The following is a 23,898-nucleotide window of genomic DNA, read 5'->3' as shown; positions in this document are numbered from 1 at the left end:
TGTTATTTTTCATACTATTCCATCTAAGGATGATTTACTTTTACACCTTTTCTCTCTTGTGTTTCACTCTTTTTACTGCCAACAGAAATGCAATATTATGATTTTATTTCAAAGCATTTTTCTTTTCAAAATAAGATGTCACCTTTTGAAAAGTTTTCTTTTTTTTTTAACAATTTGTCATTTTAGTACTTCAAATTATCTGTGCACTCGTCGATAATGAGCAATCTATCTTCCTGCCCAAGGCTAACCAACAGAAATATAATGTGAGCCGTACATGCAATGCTTCATTTCCAAATAGCCACAGTCTAAAAGGGCAAAGAAACAGCTGAGATAAATTTGAATAGTTTATGTAACCCAATACATCTAAAATAATATTTCAACGTGAAGCATTATGGGAGTGTTAATGAGACAGCCATGCTCTTTTTATTCTGTCTCTGAAACTCAAAGATTTGGGTGCCAGGGTTTTATTTTAGTTGTTTTGTTCTTGCTACTTGTCAGCTTTTATATATTCCTTTAAGTCTCGGGGGGCTTGTCCTGGGATGCATAAAGGACTTGGAATCATTTCATTCCTCTGACATTTGCTTTTAGTTGTTCAGGGTGGGCCCAGAGCAGCCTCTGGTCTGGGCACAATTGGACCTCACCAATGAGCCACTCCCTCCTGAGGGCTCAGCCGGATGCCCCCGGATTGGGGGGTCTCTCCACCGAGGCTGTGGGAACACAAACTGTCCCCAGACTGTGTGAGCCCTGGGAGGGACCTGCCACTTGTCCCAGTGGTTCCTGTGCGCCGCCGTCATTTCTCACTACGTGGATGCAGGTCAGTGCCCAGCCCCACTCGCAGGGACCCTCTGCCCATCTGGTCGCCAGAGTGTGCTCTTTCTCTCTCTCGCTCTTTCGCTCTCTTCCTCCTTTCCTCCCTCCCTCAGTCCACCAAGCTCTCAGGGTCCCCTCCCTTTAAGGCACCTGTGGCACTGAGGACCCCTCACCAGTTTCTCTCTCAGGAATCAGTCTAGCGATGCCTGTTGTCCAATGTCTGGAAACTGCTGTTTCCTGTGCTTTGTCCAGTTTTGAAGGTAGAAGGTCACTCAGGTTCCTGTGATGGCCCAGAGTGTAAAAACCTGCTCTCTGTGCCTTCGCTAAATGCTTACCGGATGCTGCCTGTGTGCGAGGAGGTCTGCTGGGGAGGCCCCATTGAGCTGAGAGCGGCAGCTCGGCCTCGTGGTCACCAGACCTCGGGGAGGAACAGCGATAACTGCGTAATAGTTCAAGTAAAGATACAATGGGAACCCTGCCAGGCGATAGGCAAGAAAGCAAAGTGCCGTGGACACTGTAGCAGGGAGCCTGATTTAGTCTGTGCCATCAAGAAAAATGTCCCCAGATAATGGACGTTTCAGGTCAGGTTGGGTACCTGTGCTGTCGCGTGAGAAGACTGCTAAGAAGAGCTGCGTATGCAGAGGGCCTGTGGCAGGACTGAACCTCAGGGTCATTGCGTGCAGCCCTCCGGTTTCCCAATGAAGAGAGAGGCCCGGGTCCCCGAAGGTGCGAGGGGCAGGGCAGGCACTGGACAGGACCCCACCTCCACGCCCAGCTCTCTCCATTTCCCTGTGCTGCTAAGCAAATGCTGGGAACACCCTATATAATGACATTGTCATGTTATGGTCCGTGACATAGTCTGAGCAATACATAATTTTGCAACATGTTTTTATTTAAAAATAATTATGACCAGCCCTGGCCGGTTTGGTTCAGTGGAGAGAGTGTCAGCTTGCAGACCGAAGGGTCCCAGGTTCGATTCTAGTCAAGGGCACGTACAGAGGTAGCGGGATCCTCCCTGGCCTGGGACCTGGTCGGGGCTTGGGCAGGAGGCAACCAATTGATGTGTTTCTCTCACATCAATATTTCTGTCTGTCTTTCCCTCTCTCTTCCAGTCTCTCTAAAAATCAATGGAAAAATACCCTTGGGTGAGGATTAAAAATCTATATAATAAAAACCTAGCGACCGTTATGGTGGAACGACCAGAATGACCGGTCACTATGATGCACACTGACCACCAGAGGGCAGACACTCAACGCAGAAGCTGCCCCTGGTGGTCAGTGCACTCCCACAGGGGGAGTGCCGCTCAGCCAGAAGCTGGGCTCACAGCTGGTGAGTTCAGTGGCAGTGGTGGGAGCTTCCCCCGCCTCCGCAGCAGCGCTACAGAGCAGTGACCTGAGCAGTAAGGAGCAGCAAGCAGATGGGCGGTAAGGAGCAAGGGGTCCCAGACTGCGAGAGGGATGTCTGATTGCTGGCCTAAGCCAGCAGGCAGACATCCCCCAGGGGTCCCTGACTGTGAGAGGGTGAAGGCCAGGCTGAGGGACTCCCCCCCACCCAGTGCACAAATTTCGTGCACTAGGCCTCTAGTAATAATAATAATAATAATAATAATAATAATAATAACAACAAAGGCCAAAATGTCATTCAAGATACACTTTAAAATGCCTATATTTTTAATGTATTTACGGAAAAGGCTGCAGTGTAAGTTAATGTACAGAGCACAGGCAGACGAGTGTGAACACTTGCACGCTCCGAGGCATCGCTGCAGGGAATCAGCAGCTGCCTGGGTGCCTGAGTCACAGCGGGAGAGCCAGCGGGCAGTGGGAGCTATTCGCGCTTTTAGACATTAAGGAGCTGCATCCGTGGCCCCTCCCCAGCTTCATTGGCGGAATAAATGTCAATTAAGGATCCTTTAAGATTTCAAACGGCTGGACTCCAGTGAAACTCTGTGTGGTAGACTCGCCAGGTCGTCCCCATGTGCAGCCTCTCCGCGGCGCCTTTGCACCTTCCGTGGCGCCACAGCCCATGACGTGGGCGCCCAGAACAGAAGTCACTTCCCCCGGCTCCGCCAGCCGCCTCGCTCCTCAGGGGCTTCTACACGGTTCTGTGTTTGATATGAGAACAGACTTCCGTTTCCTGTCCACAGATACAGAGCGAGCACTGGCGTGTGTCAGGCCTGGGGTTCAGTGGGGAGCAGGCAGAGGCCCCCCTCGTGCAAGGTCTTCCTCGGTGCCCTGGGCAGCCCCCTCTGGCCCCCTCCCTTCTGTTACTTTTACGCGTGAGGCTGACAGACAGTCATCATCCATAAATGTAAAACAGGGCCTCTGCTCACCTCTGAACTTGGCAAAAATATTTTTTATGTCTTATGTACAGCTCGTTGATTTAGGCGTCAAAACAGCTCCCTCCCAGTTAGGAGGCCCACGCTGCCAGGTGCTTGAGGTCCTCATCCTCTCCGCCTGCCCGCCGGGAAGGTGCTGGGACAGAAAGTGGATGCAAGTTAGTAATCGGTGACGTTCACACGTTGGCATAGAAAGCAGGTGTGAATGATGTATAAAAGGAGTATACTTAGGGAATAAAAGTAAGCGCTGACGGGGATATGGGTCAGGCTCCTATTTTAGGTCGTGGAGGTGGGGACGCACCTGCTCGGGGCCTCGCGGCTGGGCCCAAGGAGCTGGGTGTTCTGTCTGGCTGCGCCGGGAGGGAGGAGGAAGGCACATTCGGAAGCCGGATGTTTGTCATCTTCTTATTTAATTCTTCCTGCTCCAGTTCTTCCAGCTCCGCCATCAGCTCATCCTGCGCACAGGGGGAAGAAAGAATTATGGAGTTTGCGTTTCAAGCAGTGGGTTTCCTCAAACACAATAACAAGAACATCTGCTACCCAATTGATATGTGAGAGCCCAGTGAAACGGAATATTTATTTGAAGACTAAGTCTCTTTTGCAACACTGAGCAATGATTAAAAAATGAATATTTTGGGTTGTGCAAATTTGTCGTAGCTAATCTTACAATACTTCAGCAAACTGTTATGCAAGTAATTTGTGCAGCCAGAATATAAAGCCTCCACCGTTCCCAGGGAGTTTACACCTTGCCTACCCGTTTCCAATGCAGCTTTTCCTTTCTAGTGTGAAAAATTAATAATTTGTGGAACCTTTCATTTGGGTTAATGTTATTACAAATAAGCAACAGGTATAGCAAAAGCAGAACGTGCAGAAGGTAAAAAGAATCAAGGGTATTATGATTCCTTTGTTAAATTACTAAAGCCGATAGGTGTTTGGGTTAAGGAAACGTCATCCCAAGGTAGGTGCCCTGTATTTCTTTCTCTTAGCAATAGTCTCAGAGCGGCCAGTTCGATCCTAAGCCACGCTCTGTCCCAAGAACCTTCGATTCACAAGACTGTTGGGAGACTGTGAGTGTAAGTCACCTACGTCAGCTAGGAGGTGACTTGTGGTTGATCAGGTCACCTGGCTCCCGGGTCCTCAGGCAGACCCAACTCCTGAGAGGCTGAGAGGCTAAATTAATTTGTCCCCATTAGAATTCTGAGTTTGTCCCCATTAGAAATGACCTAAGACACTCTCATATCCATCCAAAGAAAGTCTTCATTTCCTCATTCGTTCATCATTGGACAAATTGATTGCGAGATACTCCTGGCTGGATATTGAACTCATAGCTGGGGATGCAAAGTTCAACCAAGAGTTCTGACCTTGAAGGAGATTATTATTAAATGTGGGAGAAAGGCACATAAACAAATAATTATCCTGCATTAAAGTGCAAGGGATAATACCAGGGGCCACAGGGGAGATACTTAAGGCAACCGCCACACTTGGTAATGACGGTGTGTATCAGACAGGAAGCAAGCTGACCGCCGTGGACTGTGCTCATGGAAAGGAAGCGAAGCAGGAAAGTGTGGGGTGGGGTGGTCAGTGGAGCCGGGTGGTGTGTGGCTCTCCACAGGCTGTGTAAGTAGAGTGCCTTCGGAATGAACACTCTCGTGTCCCATTTCTGCTCACAAAGCCATCAGGAGCAAATATAGCGCATGCGGTCACAGCAGAACACGTTATGCCACCCGGAGTCCGTGCCCAGAATCGCCGACCGCGCTCGCTCGGCAGGTAGCAACGGCACCACCAAGATACTGACATTTTCCTTAGCAAATGGGATGAGAGAATCATCACCGCCTCCCTCATTCCCAGACGGCAGGTGCCGCCACGTGCCCCTTCGTGGATGAAAGGTTTAGTAACAAATGCAAGAGCCCCAGCGTCATGAGCCCCAGCCGGAGGAGGCCTGTTCGTCTCCCCAGGGCGGGCACACTCTCTCCAAGAGCCACACAGCGATGCGAGGCTCCGCTGGCCGCCTGGTCTCTGCGGCAGCCTCTCCGCCGCTGCTGTTCTGGTGGCGCTGGCTTCCTGCAATCCTTCAACAGGCAAAGCCACCCTCGGTGCCCGGGTCACGCCAGCTCAGGTGTGGGAAGGATCTGGCCTGAAAGCCAAGTTTCCCCATCATTTCTCTTGGTCCCGTGGAGCCACACCTCTTACCACGTGCTTCATTTTAACCAAGGAGATGTAAGAAGTAGGGTCTTCGCTGTGCTACTCTGAGAACGGGAGACGGTTCCAGATCTGAGCTGGTGTGCGCGCTGGAACAGAACCAGGGGCGTTCCCAGCGCAGCCTCAGCTCCCGGGAGTCTGTCTCCCTTCGCTGATGGAACATGTGCTCTCAATGCCCGCCCACGTTCATGCGGTTCACAGCCCGAGGGGCGAAGGGAGGCTAACTCACCTCCCAGGTCCCAGCCACTCCGCATGCTGTCTGCCTCGCAGAGTGGCGTCTGCTCTGTTCCGCCCAGACGTGCAAGCGCCCTTCCTCCCCTGAGGGGCTACTGAAGCTCCGCCACGGAGTCTCTAACGTCACACAATCACAGGCTGTTCTTCCTTAACAGCTAGAAACGTAATGGGGGGCCGTCTGCCAAACTCTATTCATCTTTCCTTTAAACCAGAGCTACCAACACTTCATTTCCCTCTTAAGTAGGTTTCTATCAAGTACCACTTATTCTTCAATGAGACTTAAGGAAGTGTTTAAAGCGCCCTGTCTGCTGTGGACGGTGGGAGCTGCCCTGCCCCATCCTCCATCCTCCACGCGCCCCATCCTCCACGCGCCCCATCCTCCACGCGCCCCATCCTCCACGACTCCAACCTCCACGGCCCCATCCTCCACGGGCCCCATCCTCCACGGCCCCATCCTCCACGCGCCCCATCCTCCATCCTCCACGCCCCCATCCTCCACAGCTCCATCCTCCACGTACCCATCCTCCACGCCCCCATCCTCCACGGCCCCATCCTCCACGGCCCCATCCTCCACGCGCCCCATCCTCCATCCTCCACGCCCCCATCCTCCACAGCTCCATCCTCCACGGCCCCATCCTCCACGCCCCCATCCTCCACAGCTCCATCCTCCACGGCCCCATCCTCCACGCCCCCATCCTCCACGGCCCCATCCTCCACGGCCCCATCCTCCACGCACCCCATCCTCCACGACTCCATCCTCCACGGCCCCATCCTCCACGGCCCCATCCTCCACAGCTCCATCCTCCACGCGCCCCATCCTCCATCCTCCACGCCCCCATCCTCCACGGCCCCATCCTCCACGGCCCCATCCTCCACGACTCCATCCTCCACGGCCCCATCCTCCACGACTCCATCCTCCACGCGCCCCATCCTCCACGCTTCCCATCCTCCACGGCCCCATCCTCCACGGCCCCATCCTCCACGCGCCCCATCCTCCACGGCCCCATCCTCCACGCGCCCCATCCTCCACGCGCCCCATCCTCCACGGCCCCATCCTCCACGCGCCCCATCCTCCACGGCCCCATCTTCCACGGCCCCATCCTCCACGCGCCCCATCCTCCACGGCCCCATCCTCCACGCGCCCCATCCTCCACGCGCCCCATCCTCCACGACTCCAACCTCCACGGCCCCATCCTCCACGGCCCCATCCTCCACGTGCCCCATCCTCCATCCTCCACGCCCCCATCCTCCACAGCTCCATCCTCCACGGCCCCATCCTCCACGTCCCCATCCTCCACACCCCCATCCTCCATGCCCCCATCCTCCACGGCTCCATCCTCCACGGCCCCATCCTCCACGGCCCCATCCTCCACAAGCCCCATCCACCACGTCCCCATCCTCCACGCGCCCCATCCTCCACGGCTCCATCCTCCACGACTCCATCCTCCACGTCCCCATCCTCCACGTCCCCATCCTCCACGCGCCCCATCCTCCACGGCTCCATCCTCCACGGCCCCATCCTCCACGGCCCCATCCACCACGTCCCCATCCACCACGTCCCCATCCTCCACGCGCCCCATCCTCCACGGCTCCATCCTCCACGACTCCATCCTCCACGCGCCCCATCCTCCACGGCCCCATCCTCCATGGCCCCATCCTCCACGGCCCCATCCTCCACGGCCCCATCCTCCACGGCCCCATCCTCCATGGCCCCATCCTCCACGCGCCCCATCCTCCACGGCCCCATCCTCCACGGCCCCATCCTCCACGCGCCCCATCCTCCACGCGCCCCATCCACCACGTCCCCATCCTCCACGAGCCCCATCCACCACGTCCCCATCCTCCACGAGCCCCATCCACCACGTCCCCATCCTCCACGCGCCCCATCCTCCACGGCTCCATCCTCCACGACTCCATCCTCCACGTCCCCATCCTCCACGTCCCCATCCTCCACGCGCCCCATCCTCCACGGCTCCATCCTCCACGGCCCCATCCTCCACGGCCCCATCCACCACGTCCCCATCCACCACGTCCCCATCCTCCACGCGCCCCATCCTCCACGGCTCCATCCTCCACGACTCCATCCTCCACGTCCCCATCCACCACGTCCCCATCCTCCACGCACCCCATCCTCCACGGCTCCATCCTCCACGACTCCATCCTCCACGTCCCCATCCTCCACGTCCCCATCCTCCACGGCCCCATCCTCCACGTCTCCATCCTCCACGACTCCATCCTCCACGGCCCCATCCTCCACGGCCCCATCCTCCATGGCCCCATCCTCCACGCGCCCCATCCTCCACGGCCCCATCCTCCACGGCCCCATCCTCCACGCGCCCCATCCTCCACGCGCCCCATCCTCCACGGCCCCATCCTCCACGCGCCCCATCCTCCACGCGCCCCATCCTCCACGCGCCCCATCCTCCACGGCCCCATCCTCCACGCGCCCCATCCTCCACGGCCCCATCCTCCACGGCCCCATCCTCCACGCGCCCCATCCTCCACGGCCCCATCCTCCACGCGCCCCATCCTCCACGGCCCCATCCACCACGTCCCCATCCACCACGTCCCCATCCTCCACGCGCCCCATCCTCCACGGCTCCATCCTCCACGGCTCCATCCTCCACGCGCCCCATCCTCCACGGCCCCATCCTCCATGGCCCCATCCTCCACGGCCCCATCCTCCACGGCCCCATCCTCCACGGCCCCATCCTCCATGGCCCCATCCTCCACGCGCCCCATCCTCCACGGCCCCATCCTCCACGGCCCCATCCTCCACGCGCCCCATCCTCCACGGCCCCATCCTCCACGCGCCCCATCCTCCACGCGCCCCATCCTCCACGACTCCAACCTCCACGGCCCCATCCTCCACGGCCCCATCCTCCACGTGCCCCATCCTCCATCCTCCACGCCCCCATCCTCCACAGCTCCATCCTCCACGGCCCCATCCTCCACGTCCCCATCCTCCACACCCCCATCCTCCATGCCCCCATCCTCCACGGCTCCATCCTCCACGGCCCCATCCTCCACGGCCCCATCCTCCACGAGCCCCATCCACCACGTCCCCATCCTCCACGCGCCCCATCCTCCACGGCTCCATCCTCCACGACTCCATCCTCCACGTCCCCATCCTCCACGTCCCCATCCTCCACGCGCCCCATCCTCCACGGCTCCATCCTCCACGCGCCCCATCCACCACGTCCCCATCCTCCACGAGCCCCATCCACCACGTCCCCATCCTCCACGAGCCCCATCCACCACGTCCCCATCCTCCACGCGCCCCATCCTCCACGGCTCCATCCTCCACGGCTCCATCCTCCACGTCCCCATCCTCCACGTCCCCATCCTCCACGCACCCCATCCTCCACGGCTCCATCCTCCACGGCCCCATCCTCCACGGCCCCATCCACCACGTCCCCATCCACCACGTCCCCATCCTCCACGCGCCCCATCCTCCACGGCTCCATCCTCCACGGCTCCATCCTCCACGTCCCCATCCACCACGTCCCCATCCTCCACGCACCCCATCCTCCACGGCTCCATCCTCCACGACTCCATCCTCCACGTCCCCATCCTCCACGTCCCCATCCTCCACGGCCCCATCCTCCACGACTCCATCCTCCACGCGCCCCATCCTCCACGTCTCCATCCTCCACGACTCCATCCTCCACGGCCCCATCCTCCACGGCCCCATCCTCCATGGCCCCATCCTCCACGCGCCCCATCCTCCACGGCCCCATCCTCCACGGCCCCATCCTCCACGCGCCCCATCCTCCACGCGCCCCATCCTCCACGGCCCCATCCTCCACGGCCCCATCCTCCATGCGCCCCATCCTCCACGCGCCCCATCCTCCACGCGCCCCATCCTCCACGGCTCCATCCTCCACGCGCCCCATCCTCCACGGCTCCATCCTCCACGACTCCATCCTCCACGTCCCCATCCTCCACGCGCCCCATCCTCCACGGCTCCATCCTCCACGACTCCATCCTCCACGTCCCCATCCTCCACGTCCCCATCCTCCACGCGCCCCATCCTCCACGGCTCCATCCTCCACGGCCCCATCCTCCACGGCCCCATCCTCCACGCACCCCATCCTCCATAGCTCCATCCTCCACGACTCCATCCTCCACGCGCCCCATCCTCCACGCGCCCCATCCTCCACGGCTCCATCCTCCACGGCTCCATCCTCCACACGCCCCAACCTCCACGCGCCCCATCCTCCACGCACCCCATCCTCCATAGCTCCATCCTCCACGACTCCATCCTCCACGCGCCCCATCCTCCACGCGCCCCATCCTCCACGGCTCCATCCTCCACGGCTCCATCCTCCACACGCCCCAACCTCCACGCGCCCCATCCTCCACGCGCCCCATCCTCCACGGCTCCATCCTCCACGGCTCCATCCTCCACACGCCCCAACCTCCACGCGCCCCATCCTCCACGGCTCCATCCTCCACGCGCCCCATCCTCCACGGCTCCATCCTCCACGCGCTGCCCACCTCATCGAAGTCCTCGCCGAAACCAGTGCGCTGAGAAAATGCTTCGGAGATTTCTTGGGCGACGTCCTGCTGCTCTGTGATTTCTTGCATCAAATCATCTATTTTGTTCAAATCCCTGAGAAAGTATATTTTAAGGGAATATTTTAGAATCTCACTTTAAAATTATGCATTTAGTTAGGTCTACTCCCATATGTAAAAAAAATGTGTCAAGTTAATATAAACTCCTAGTTATTCCTATAGGATAACAAAAATGATTTTATGTATCAACTTTAAAAATAATTTGCATTTCAAAAAAATAAGCCTGTATAAGCACAGATATTTTAAATATTAAATGAACAGCCATCACATTTGGGAGTCACGAACGAGCAAATTATCTTATGATTTACAATATCTGTAGACCCATGTTGAAATTTTGCCTGGTAGGGCATATGTAAACTTTAAATATATGCTGCTCTGTGTCAACTCTGCAGGAAATGGTGCGGGGACGAGGCCCACATGACTGAGACCGGCAGCTCTCAGCAGCACCACCTCCTAGCAGCCCTCAGGCCGAGCTCCGAGACAAGAGGGCCGTTTGCCAGACGCCTGGCAGCTCTGCCCTCCTGACCCTGGAGGGCAGCACAGGCCTGGCTGCCCTGGGGAGTCACGGGAGGGGAGCCCTCAGCAGAACCCGCCCCTGCAGCCCAGGGTGCAGCGCCACGGCCGCCCTGAGCCCTGGCCCCCAAACACCGACCTGAGCGGCCAGGGTCCCGGTGCCAGGCTCCGACTGCGCCTCTGGGGCCTGTCTCCGAGTCGCCCTCCAGCTCTGAAGCCAGGCCGAACTGACTGGACACCAGGAAAGCGGGCTCCTCACTGGGATTTTGATTCCCAGGGGGATAAACCTTTTGACAGTTTCTCTGACGCCCCACGTGGAAAATGCTGAGTATTCTGACATATTTCCACGTAGTAAGTAAAAAGAACGCTATTACCGTCCTCTGCCGCCCCTTATTCCCAATTCTTTTTGTAACAAATATGTACGGACTTTATGTTTTAAAGGCGTGTGGGAGTGCGGTGCAGGTTCGAGCACAGTGGGTGAGGCTGCCGAGCCCCCTGCGCTGCGGTGCACGTTGGCACCGGTTAGCAGCAGCCGCAGGTTCAGACCGGCAGCAAGTGGGATGGCCTTGCTGAAGCCGTCAAATCGGTGGCCCCGTGGGCACGGCTGCATCGCCCGGTGCTCCCTGCTCTCACATGTGGTGGCTCAGACCTCACGGTCACGTCTTCTCTCAGAAGAGGGTCAGGTCCCTGGCACTGACTTCCCAGTGTGACGTACAGCAAACTGTCGCTGGCCCCACCACCACACTGAACATTGATTACTGATGGCTTCTTTGTACCAGGGACTAAATGCATGACATCTGGTATCTTATTGACTCTCACAATAACCATAAGTAGTAGTACTGTCCCCAATTTACAGGCAAGGAAGCGGAATACAGGGGAGGCGAAGTAACTTGCCCCGGGACAGTCAGCAGGGGAACTGGGACCCTCGCTCCGAAAGTCCGAGCCCCAAACCCAGGCCCATCGCTATGACTCTCATACGTCGGTTAGTGTCAGTCACCCGGTGAACCTGCTCAGAACAGAAGGCCCGCGGCCCGCTTCCAGAAGCCTGGGCACCTGCGTTCTCGTCAGCCGCTTTCCGGGAGATCTGGACTGCCACCAGGTGGCAACCACTGTCCCGTATCGAACAGCTCAAGCGCTGACGTGTAAGCCTCCGTGATTTATCTGATGAGGAGTTACAGGCGGAGTGTCAGGCAATAGTGAGGCGACTGGGAAATGCAATGGACAGAATGAAGGTCCTTCGTGTTGTCATGGAGTTTTGTTTTGTTTTGTTTTGTTTTCTACCACTGGAACTTCTAGTCTTTCTCTGAAGGACCATTCCATTCTGACGTGTCAAAGAGCCTCAACGGGACAGGCCATTCCTGCCGAATTCATCATCTGGCTCTCCCGACACTGGGGGCGCAGAGGACGCGGAGGGAGGGACACTCACATGTTCTCATGGGCCGCTCTCATGGCCTTGGCCGCCAGGCCCATGCTCCTCAGCACCTCGGTGTTGGTGTGCGCGTTCTCCAGGGCCTCTCGCTGGAACTCGACAGTGGACAGGGTGCCATCGATCTGCGAGAGCTGCTTCTCCAACCTCTTCTTTCTCTTTAGTGCCTGCAACGCAGCTAAACAAGGAAGAAGCCGCGTTTATAATGAGAGAGCCCAGTCACTTACTCCAGAGACATTCGCTCAGCACCAACTGGGGACTGGGCACTGTTGGCAACTACGGACAAGAGACAACCAGAGGGAGTAGAGAGACTCAGGGGTGCAAGTGCCCCTCCTTCGCCGCACAAGCGCCACCCCTCAAACATTTTCAATGTTATTCTTTTCTTCCCAAGACAGGCAAGTGTCAGAGGGTGAAAAGTCCATTTTCACATTCCATAAAATAGACCACAGACACTGATTAAAAAAACAAAGAATGGGCATAAAAATATAAATAGAAATCATGCAATCTTATATAATAAAAGGCTGATATGCAAATTGTCCCCTCAATCAGGAGTTCAACCAGGAGTTCAACCAGGGGGCAGGACTGGCTAGCCAACCGCCCACAGCCCCTCCCCCCGGCCGGCCCAGCCTGATTGGCCTGGATCAGGGTGGGCCAGCCAGACACCACCCATGCACAAATTCGTGCACCAGGCCTCTAGTAAAGAAATAAAATTTTAGAGGAAGAAAGAACTTTAACGGCTGTTTATTCTAGCTTTGCTTCCTTGTTTCAAAGACAAGTTCATGGAGACCTGAAGAAGTTACATGGCTTGCTTGAAGGTAAACAGTGAGTGGCTGTCCCATACCCAGGATGCTGAGCTGCCTGTCTTGGTCTGAAATGGTTATGAGATGACCAGTAAGGTTACAAGGAACTATGAGCCCCATGAAATCCTAGAGTCCCACTCGAGGATTAGCTGGCCTATTGGTGAGAGAAAAGCGTGTTGCCTTCAGACAAAAAATATCTACATACCCAGCCATTAGCATTTTAACAAATAACCTTATCAGCTCCATTCAGAAATCATAAAGCTAAGAGTTCTTTTGACTATGCAACTTGGAAGGCACCCAAAAACAGGCCCTAAAATGTGAGTTGTGATAAGACATTTGGAAAGAGTGCAGGGAAAGAGTGGCCAAGGAATGTTACTATGAAGATAATTAAACGGAATTGGCAAAAGAACTCAAATAGGTTAATGGTTTCGGAGTGAAACATGTAAGTTATTGCAACAGATTTCTGAGAGAAGGCTCTTTTCTAACTCAGTTTTGGTCAATTTTTTCTTGTAATTACAATATGTTTGGTTTATCTATTCCAATGCTTTTTGTTTGGTGCACATAGTCATCATACTTGTTGGGTTTTATTGGTGATCAATATGAAATATTGCTCTGACCCGGTAGAACATTGTCCTGATATGCCAAGGTTGTAGTTTGTCCCAGGTCAAAGCACATACAAGAATTAACCCATGAATGCATAAATAAGTGGAACAACAAATCTCTTTCTCTATCTGTCTACTTAACTCTCTCTCAAATCAATAAATAATTTAAAAATGTAAAGAAATATCACTCTCTGACTGGTTTGGCTCAGTGGATAGAGGATCGGCCTGCGGACTCCAGGGTCCCGGGTTCAATTCTGGTCAAGGGTGTGTACCTTGGTTGCAGGCACATCCCCAGTGGGGGTATACAGGAGGCAGCTGATCACTGTTTCTCTCTCATCGATGTTTCTAACTCTCTATCCCTCACCCTTCCTCTCTGTAAAAAATCAATAAAATATATTTTTTTAAAAAGAAATATCACTCTCTGCCCCATTCTTTTTGCCTTAAAGTATATTTTATTTTACATTTAAATTAAACTTTTAGCTTTCTTTTTGTTACAATTTGCCTCTAATAATTTTATGGGGACCTCTATTTAAAAAATGTTTTATATTTGGCTTTTTCCGTATACTTATTACAGACTAGAGGCCCGGTGCACAAAATTCATGCTCTGGGGGGGGGGGAGGGGTGTCCCTCAGCTCACCCTGCCCCCTCTCACAGACTGCGGAGCCCTCAGGGGATGTCCTACAGGCCACTCTATGAACTCAAGGCCACTCTATCAACTCAAGGAGACTTAGCAGCTACCCAGTACACAGAAACAAACATAGGGAAGCAGCCAAAATATGGAGACAAAGAAACAAGTCACAAATGAAAGAAATGGATGAAAGCAAAATACTGGATATAGAGTTCAAAAGCACGGTTATAAGGTTACTCAAGAATCTTCTAGAAACCTCCAAGAAATTTAGTGAGACCCTCAAGGATATGAAAAAGGACCAATCAGGAATTAAGCATACACTGACTGAAATAAAGAATAATATACAGAGATCCAACAGCAGACTAGAGGATCCCAAGAATCAAGTCAACAATTTGAAATACGAAGAAGCAAAAAAACACCCAACTGAAAAAGCAAAAAGAAAAAAGAATCCAAAAATATGAAGATGGTGTAAGGAGCCTCTGGGACAACATCAAGCGTACCAACATCCGAATTATGGGGGTGCCAGAAGAAGAGAGAGAGCAAGATATTGAAAACCTATTTGAAGAAATAATGACAGAAAACTTCCCCTACCTGGTGAAAGAAATAGACTTACAAGTCCAGGAAGTGCAGAGAACCCCAAACAAGAGGAATCCAAAGAGGACCACACCAAGACACATCATAATTAAAATGCCAAGGGCAAAAGACAAAGAGAGAATCTTAAAAGCAGCAAGAGAAAAACAGTTAGTTACATACAAGGGAGTACCCATACAAATGTCAGCTGATTTCTCAACAGAAACCATGCAGGCCAGAAGGGAAAGACAAGAAATATACAAAATGATGAATAGCAAGAACCTACAATCAAGATTATTCTACCCAGCAAAGCTATCTTTTAGAATTGAAGGTCAGATAAGGAGCTTCACAGACAAGAAAAAGCTAAATGAGTTCATCACCACCAAACCAGTATTATATGAAATGCTGAATGGTACTCTCTAAGAAGAGGAAGAAGAAGAAAAAGGTAAAGTGAAAAAATTATGAACAACAAAGGGACAACAAATACACATCTATCAACAAGTGAACCTAAAAATCAAATGAATAAAAAACCTGATGAACAGAACAGACTGGTGAATGCAATAGAATCAGGGGCATGGAAAGGGAGTAGACTGACAATTCTCAGGGGGAAGAGGTTGTGGGGGGTACGGGAAAAGATTGGACAAAGAGCTTACACCTATGGACGAGGTCGGGTGGGGGGAGGCCTGGAGTGGGGTGGAAACTGAGTGGAGGGGAGCTATGGGGGGGGGAGGGAAGAAGAAGATAATTATTATTATCTGTAATAATCTGAACAATAAAGATTTAAAAAAAAAAAAGATATTGCTATAACATATGTCTGCTATTTTGCTGCCTGTAGAGTCTGGTAGGATTTCTGTGGTTTCCCATCTTACATTCAAGTCCTTTAGCCATTTTGAGTTTGTTTTTGTATATGGTGTAAGTTGGTGATCTAGTTTCATTTTTTTGCATGTATCTGACCAAATTTCCCAGCACCATTTATTGAAGAGACTGTCTTGACTCCATTGTATGCTCTTGCCTCCTTTGTCAAATATTAATTGATCATAATGGCTTGGGTCAATTTCTGGGTTCTCTGTTCTGTTCCATTGGTCTATATGCCTGTTCTTGTGCCAGTACCAGGCAGTTTTGAGAACCGTGGCTTGGTAATATAGGTTGATATCTGGTATTGTGATCCCTCTAACTTTGTTCTTCTTTCTCAGGATTGCTGTGGCTATTCGGGGTCTTCTTTTATTCCCAATGAATTTTTGGAGAGTTTGTTCTAGATCTTTGAAATATGCCGTTGGTATTTTAATGGGGAGTGCATTGAATCTGTAGATTCTTTGGGTAGTATGGACATTTTAATGATGTGCCTTCCCCCCGCCCTTTTCTTAAGTAAACATTCATTGCATATTTTTATTCTGAAGAGTCAAATCTTCCTTCATCTTACGGAAACTGTATTCTCTAATTTTTTATTACTTCGTTCCCTTCCATTATTTCTACTTTCTTCTGAAATCCCTATTTATTTTCACATTATTATCCACACCATGACTCTACCCAAACCATTCTTTCTGTTTCCTTCTTTTGAAATCCCTGTACAATGGATGCTAGATTCCTTGGGTCTCATCCTCATTCTATTAAGATATCTCTCTTTTTGTTCTGTGTTCTGGGAGAACTCCAGAACTTTATATTCCAGATCACTAACTAGTCCTCGGCTCTATTTATTCTTCTTTTACCCTATTTATTTATTTATTTTTAATTATATTTTAAATTTCTAAGAACTTTTTCTTCTAGCTGTTCATTTATTTGGCAGCCATTCTTGTCTTATAACACAATATCACATGCCCACCTGCATGCACCCCGCCCACCTGCCCACCGCTCCGCCGCATCCGCCCACCGCTCCGCCGCATCCGCCCACCGCTCCGCCGCATCCGCCCACCTGCATGCACCCCGCCGCATCCGCCCACCGCTCCGCCGCATCCGCCCACGCACCACGCTCACAGCTGTGCCCTCCTCACCGCGCCCCGCCTGCCCACTGGCCGCCAGCCTTGCTGCGACTGGAACCTGTGGGCTGCGGGGGAGGGCCCAAGAGGTGCTCCATGCACCTCATGGGGACCGGTTGTTTGGTCGTTTTGGTCGTGCCGCCTCTTGGCCTTTTATTATTATGAAGGCTTCTGGAACCTCCCTGAAGATACTAATATACATTTTGTTTTTAACATTTTTAAAAATTTCTTACATATCTCTCTTCTCTGGGATTCAGCTGTTTGCTTTGCTTACCTTGATGTTTCTTTTTATGCAATGCACTTTGCTCGAAATTCTTCTGATCTTGTGTTATAGGTTGACATGTATAAATGAAAACTAGGATAGTTAGTGTTTGTAGATGTGCCTCTTCTATATACAGAAGTGTGTTCCCCTGTGGCCTCTCTCTTGAAAGGGAAGGCTGCCCACAGCTCTGTGGGAGAAGTGGGTGGGGCATGCAGGAAGGCAGCTGCCTTCAGGGCGCAGGGAGCAGGCAGACAGGCTGGGGGCTCCCACAGTTGCCAGAGAAAGGCCTTCATCTGGGTGGTGGACACTTTTCTGAGCGGTGGCTTTGCTTCCGCACCCTCCCTGCCCTGCGGGCTGCGGCGGCTCTGCTCTGCCTCCCTCCCAGACGCCACACCACCATTTAAGTTCTCCCTGAACAGTACTTACGTTTATTTATAGAACAGTTTCTATTTGTTTAACCTTTTCTCCAGGAAAGAACAAAAACAAGTCTTTTAGAAGTCATCTGGCATGAAGGCCTTTCACAATCTCACTCTGCAGAGAGGCTCCTCACATTAGTGATCAGAGCTGTGGATTTTCTCCCACACAGGGGGAATGGCCAACTGGCCCCCCGTGCAAACGCCCCACCTGGGCCCGCAGCTACTGCTGCATGCATCCCACTGTATTATCATAATTTGTAAAATCTACTCCCCACCACCTCCCGACACTGATGATAAGCCCTGGGAGGCAAGGGTCTATTCCCCTGATTCCCCAATTCCTACCACATGGCCAACAAAATACAAAACAAAAACCAGCTTCGATTGAGTTTTTGCTGTGTGACAAGCCGATGTGCTTTATCTACATAATGTGATTTACGTCATTAACACTCACAAGCTCCAAGAGAAGACATTATTATAGAAAATGAAGTGAGTGAACGTTAAGTGAATAAGTCTGGTAATTTTGTGCACACAGATGATGACAACGTGTCTAATGGAAAAAGTGTGGGCTCGGAGCCAGAGTGTGGGTCCTTCTTCTATGACTTGTTAGCTGTGTGCTTGTGGCTACGTCATTCCCTTCTTGGAGCTTCAGTTTGCTCTTCTGGAAATGGCGAGGTGGCGTTCAGAATTAGTGATAATTTGTGCAAAACAGTTTATATAGTCCCTGTGCATGGTAGGGTCTTGGCAACTAGATATTATTATTATTATTATTAATATCAATTCATATAAAACTCCTTCATTAATGAGATTGTGTATCTTATTTCTGAGACCACTGAGCAACAGGTTACCCGGGTTTTTCACCATAGATCACCCTACCAGGCACATACACGACGAGACAGCTCCACGCTTCAGTAGGTACAGGACACAGTGCTCTTGGGCGGAGTCTGAAGCAACTAAACTCCAAGTGCGCATCTCCACCCACCACACCCAGAAGCGAAGGTTCGAAGTGTGTCCCCTCCCAGGCTCATCAAGCTGGCGCAGTATCTACACTCAGTTGGAACCTATTGATTGATCCACTTTTAAAAAATAAAAATGTTAAAGTTCTCTACTAAAGAGTATGCCACGTTTCCTAATAAGAACTCATTTTAGATTACTTTCTGAAAATCAAGAAATGCAATTTGCTATACAGGATGAGGCTTTGGAGTCACCAGATCTACATTTCCATACCACCGCTACCAATTAATAACTGTGGGAACTGACCTTGGTGTGGGACCTTCACTGTGCACAGTGACCTTGGTGTGGGGCCTTCACTGTGAGCACTGACCTGAGTGTGGGGCCTTCACTATGATCAAAGACCTTGGTGTGGAGCCTTCACTGTGAGCACTGACCTTGGTGTGGGACCTTCACTGTGAGCACTGACCGTGGTGTGTGACCTTCATTGGGCACAGTGACCTTGGTGTGGGGCCTTCACTGTGCACAGTGACCTTGGTGTGGGACCTTCACTGTGCACACTGACCTTGGTGTGGGACCTTCACTGTACACAGTGACCTTGGTGTGTGACCTTCATTGTGCACACTGACCTTGGTGTGGGACCTTCACTGTGTGCACTGACCTTGGTGTGGGACTTTCACTGTACGCACTGACCTTGGTGTGGGACCTTCACTGTGCGCAGTAACCTTGGTGTGTAACCTTCATTGTGCCACTGACCTTGGTGGGGGACCTTCACTGTGCACACTGACCTTGGTGGGGGACCTTCACTGTGCGCACTGACCTTGGTGTGGGACCTTCACTGTGCTCAGTGACCTTGGTGTGGGGCCTTCACTGTGCACACTGACCTTGGTGTGGGACCTTCACTGTACACAGTGACCTTGGTGTGGGGCCTTCACTGTGCACACTGACCTTGGTGTGGGACCATCACGGTGCACACTGACCTTGGTGTGGGACCTTCACTGTAGGCACTGACCTTGGTGTGGGACCTTCACTGTGCACAGTGACCTTGGTGTGTGACCTTCATTGTGCACACTGACCTTGGTGTGGGACCTTCACTGTACACAGTGACCTTGGTATGTGACCTTCATTGTGCACACTGACCTTGGTGTGGGACCTTCACTGTGCACAGTGACCTTGGTGTGAGACCTTCACTGTGCACACTGACCTTGGTGTGGGACCTTCACTGTGCGCACTGACCTTGGTGTGGGACCTTCACTGTGCGCACTGACCTTGGTGTGGGGCCTTCACTGTGCACAGTGACCTTGGTGTGGGGCCTTCACTGTGCACAGTGACCTTGGTGTGGGACCTTCACTGTGCACACTGACCTTGGTGTGGGACCTTCACTGTACACAGTGACCTTGGTGTGGGGCCTTCACTGTGCACACTGACCTTGGTGTGGGACCATCACGGTGCACACTGACCTTGGTGTGGGACCTTCACTGTAGGCACTGACCTTGGTGTGGGACCTTCACTGTACACAGTGACCTTGGTGTGTGACCTTCATTGTGCACACTGACCTTGGTGTGGGACCTTCACTGTACACAGTGACCTTGGTATGTGACCTTCATTGTGCACACTGACCTTGGTGTGGGACCTTCACTGTGCACAGTGACCTTGGTGTGAGACCTTCACTGTGCACACTGACCTTGGTGTGGGACCTTCACTGTGCGCACTGACCTTGGTGTGTGACCTTCATTGTGCACACTGACCTTGGTGTGGGACCTTCACTGTGTGCACTGACCTTGGTGTGGGACCGTCACTGTACACAGTGACCTTGGTGTGTGACCTTCACTGTGCACACTGACCTTGGTGTGGGACCTTCACTGTGCTCAGTGACCTTGGTGTGGGACCTTACTGTGCTCAGTGACCTTGGTGTGGGACCTTCACTGTGCTCAGTGACCTTGGTGTGGGACCTTCACTGTGCACACTGACCTTGGTGGGGGACCTTCACTGTGCGCACTGACCTTGTTGTGGGACTTTCACTGTGCGCACTGACCTTGGTGTGTAACCTTCACTGTGCGCACTGACCTTGGTGTGTGACCTTCACTGTGCTCAGTGACCTTGGTGTGGGACCTTCACTGTGCGCACTGACCTTGGTGTGGGACCTTCACTGTTCGCACTGACCTTGGTGTGTGACCTTCACTGTGCGCACTGACCTTGGTGTGGGACCTTCACTGTATGCAGTGACCTTGGTGTGGGACCTTCACTGTGCGCACTACCTTGGTGTGGGGCCTTCACTGTGCGCACTGACCTTGGTGTGGGTCCTTCTCTGTGCGCACTGACCTTGGTGTGGGACCTTCACTGTGCACACTGACCTTGGTGTGGGACCTTTACTGTGCGCACTGACCTTGGTGTGGGACCTTCACTGTGCACACTGACCTTGGTGTGGGACCTTCACTGTGCGCACTGACCTTGGTGTGGGGCCTTCACTGTGCTCAGTGACCTTGGTGTGGGACCTTCACTGTGCGCACTGACCTTGGTGTGGGACCTTACTGTGCACAGTGACCTTGGTGTGGGACCTTCACTGTGCGCACTGACCTTGGTGTGTAACCTTCACTCTGCGCACTGACCTTGGTGTGTGACCTTCACTGTGCTCAGTGACCTTGGTGTGGGACCTTCACTGTGCACACTGACCTTGGTGTGGGGCCTTGACTGTGCGCACTGACCCTGGTGTGGGACCTTCACTGTGCGCACTGACCTTGGTGTGGGGCCTTGACTGTGCGCACTGACCTTGGTGTGTGACCTTCATTGTGCACACTGACCTTGGTGTGGGGCCTTGACTGTGCGCACTGACCTTGGTGTGTGACCTTCACTGTGCTCAGTGACCTTGGTGTGGGACCTTCACTCTGCGCACTGACCTTGGTGTGGGTCCTTCTCTGTGCGCACTGACCTTGGCGTGGGACCTTCACTGTGCGCACTGACCTTGGTGTGGGACCTTCACTGTGCACAGTGACCTTGGTGTGGGACCTTCACTGTACACACTGACCTTGGTGTGGGACCTTCACTGTGCTCAGTGACCTTGGTGTGGGACCTTCACTGTGCGCACTGACCTTGGTGTGGGGCCTTGACTGTGCGCACTGACCTTGGTGTGGGTCCTTCTCTGTGCGCACTGACCTTGGTGTGGGACCTTCACTGTGAGCACTGACCTTGGTGTGGGACCTTCACTGTGCGCACTGACCTTGGTGTGGGGCCTTGACTGTGCGCACTGACCTTGGTGTGGGACCTTCACTGTGCGCACTGACCTTGGTGTGGGGCCTTGACTGTGCGCACTGACCTTGGTGTGCGACCTTCACTGTGCTCAGTGACCTTGGTGTGGGACCTTCACTGTGCTCAGTGACCTTGGTGTGGGACCTTCACTCTGCGCACTGACCTTGGCGTGGGTCCTTCTCTGTGCGCACTGACCTTGGTGTGGGACCTTCACTGTGCACAGTGACCTTGGTGTGGGACCTTCACTGTGCACACTGACCTTGGTGTGGGACCTTCACTGTGCGCACTGACCTTGGTGTGGGACCTTCACTGTGCGCAGTGACCTTGGTGTGGGACCTTCACTGTGCACACTGACCTTGGTGTGGGACCTTCACTGTACACAGTGACCTTGGTGTGGGACCTTCACTGTGCGCACTGACCTTGGTGTGGGGCCTTGACTGTGCGCACTGACCTTGGTGTGGGTCCTTCTCTGTGCGCACTGACCTTGGCGTGGGACCTTCACTGTGCGCACTGACCTTGGTGTGGGACCTTCACTGTGAGCACTGACCTTGGTGTGGGACCTTCACTGTGTGCACTGACCTTGGTGTGCGGCCTTCACTGTGCTCATTGACCTTGGTGTGGGACCTTCACTGTGCACACTGACCTTGGTGTGGGACCTTCACTGTACACTGTGACCTTGGTGTGGGACCTTCACTGTGAGCACTGACCTTGGTGTGCGACCTTCACTGTACACAGTGACCTTGGTGTGGGACCTTCACTGTGCGCACTGACCTTGGTGTGGGGCCTTGACTGTGCGCACTGACCTTGGTGTGGGTCCTTCTCTGTGCGCACTGACCTTGGCGTGGGACCTTCACTGTGCGCACTGACCTTGGTGTGGGACCTTCACTGTGAGCACTGACCTTGGTGTGGGACCTTCACTGTGTGCACTGACCTTGGTGTGCGGCCTTCACTGTGCTCATTGACCTTGGTGTGGGACCTTCACTGTGCACACTGACCTTGGTGTGGGACCTTCACTGTACACTGTGACCTTGGTGTGGGACCTTCACTGTGAGCACTGACCTTGGTGTGCGACCTTCACTGTACACAGTGACCTTGGTGTGGGACCTTCACTGTGCGCACTGACCTTGGTGTGGGGCCTTGACTGTGCGCACTGACCTTGGTGTGGGTCCTTCTCTGTGCGCACTGACCTTGGCGTGGGACCTTCACTGTGTGCACTGACCTTGGTGTGCGGCCTTCACTGTGCTCATTGACCTTGGTGTGGGACCTTCACTCTTCTTAAGTGGCATTCTCCCATTTGAATAACAACAATGTCTAGAAGACCACAGCAGAACACTGTACTCTGGAGTCAGCTGCCCTCTTTCAAATCCAAGCTCCATCCAGCCATAGCTCTGTGGCCTCCCATGAGTTGCTTATTGGGAAATGGAGATACAACTCATTCGGCTGTTGGGGCTTAAATGAAATAACATGTAGAGTATCTAGTGCAGTGGCCGGCACATGGTGAGTGACCTGAATGCCAGGGGCTTCCGCAGCACCCTCACCTCCTCCACGGGCTGTCAGAGCCCAGGGTGTGGGAGCCCTGTGTCTAATGCCCACCCCTGCAAGTGTTTGTTACAAATCATAACCAGGCCTGGTTTGGGCGCAGTCTTAAACACCTATGTTAGTTAATATATGGTTTCTGCCCTTCAGAATGTTTGGGAGAAACTAGACCGCTCACCCAGAGCTGAGATCTCAATTTACACTGTGATTACCACACCACAAACTACAGAGCGGCCTCCAGGGAGTCCTCCACTCACAGGGCCAGGCAGACGGTGAGGGGAGGGGGGCAGAGAGAGGTTAGGGGAGAGGCCTTCTTTGTCTTCCCACCTGAGATGGCGGTAGGAGGGGGGCGGGGAGGGCGTTTATGTGAAGTTGGTGACGGGAAGACACCTGCCTGAGCTCCTGGAGGCAACACGCTCCTGTGGCTTCCATCCGGTCAAAGAAGCCGGAGATCCGGATTTGCATGCAAAATCCCCACATTCAAAAACTGATCTGCAATTTTCTAACAGAACCGTGTGTGAGCAAAACCGATGACTCCTGAGTGGCTGGATCTGGCCCCAGACACCTGATGCGTCTGGCGACGTCTGCCAGGCACAGTAAGCCTCTCACAAACACTCAGACAAGAGGCTTCTGTTCCAAAGAGCAAGACCTGCCCGGGCGGGCGCCCGCCGGGAGCTGCTGCTCACGTGAAGGTATGATGCCACCGCCCCTGGGATGAACAGGCTCTGGCTTTGTTTTCTAATAAACGATTTGGGAAGGTAACAACTGTACTTTTCCAAAGACATGCAATAAACTGCAAATCCAGCATCGCTCTGGGTTAGG

General features: G+C 53.3%; 1 protein-coding gene across 1 annotated transcript in view; it reads right to left on the bottom strand.

Moving 5' to 3' along the window:
- Positions 1-2,454: 2,454 nt before the first annotated feature.
- Positions 2,455-23,898, bottom strand: part of CHMP4C (charged multivesicular body protein 4C) — a 33,151-nt gene continuing 11,707 nt past the window's right edge. Inside the window, exons 2-5 of the mRNA XM_081111646.1 lie at positions 12,096-12,273; positions 10,079-10,193; positions 3,447-3,600; positions 2,455-3,281 (exon numbers count right to left, since the gene is read on the bottom strand). Coding sequence (XP_080967772.1) covers positions 3,217-3,281; positions 3,447-3,600; positions 10,079-10,193; positions 12,096-12,273 — 512 coding nt within the window. The 3' untranslated portion in view covers positions 2,455-3,216. The remainder of the gene's footprint in view (positions 3,282-3,446; positions 3,601-10,078; positions 10,194-12,095; positions 12,274-23,898) is intronic.

Source organism: Myotis nattereri, assembly GCF_964212035.1.
Source record: "Myotis nattereri genome assembly, chromosome: 17".
Taxonomy (NCBI): Eukaryota; Metazoa; Chordata; class Mammalia; order Chiroptera; family Vespertilionidae; genus Myotis; species Myotis nattereri.
Note: the sequence above shows the minus strand (reverse complement) of the source record. Positions and strands in the feature narration are given on the sequence as shown.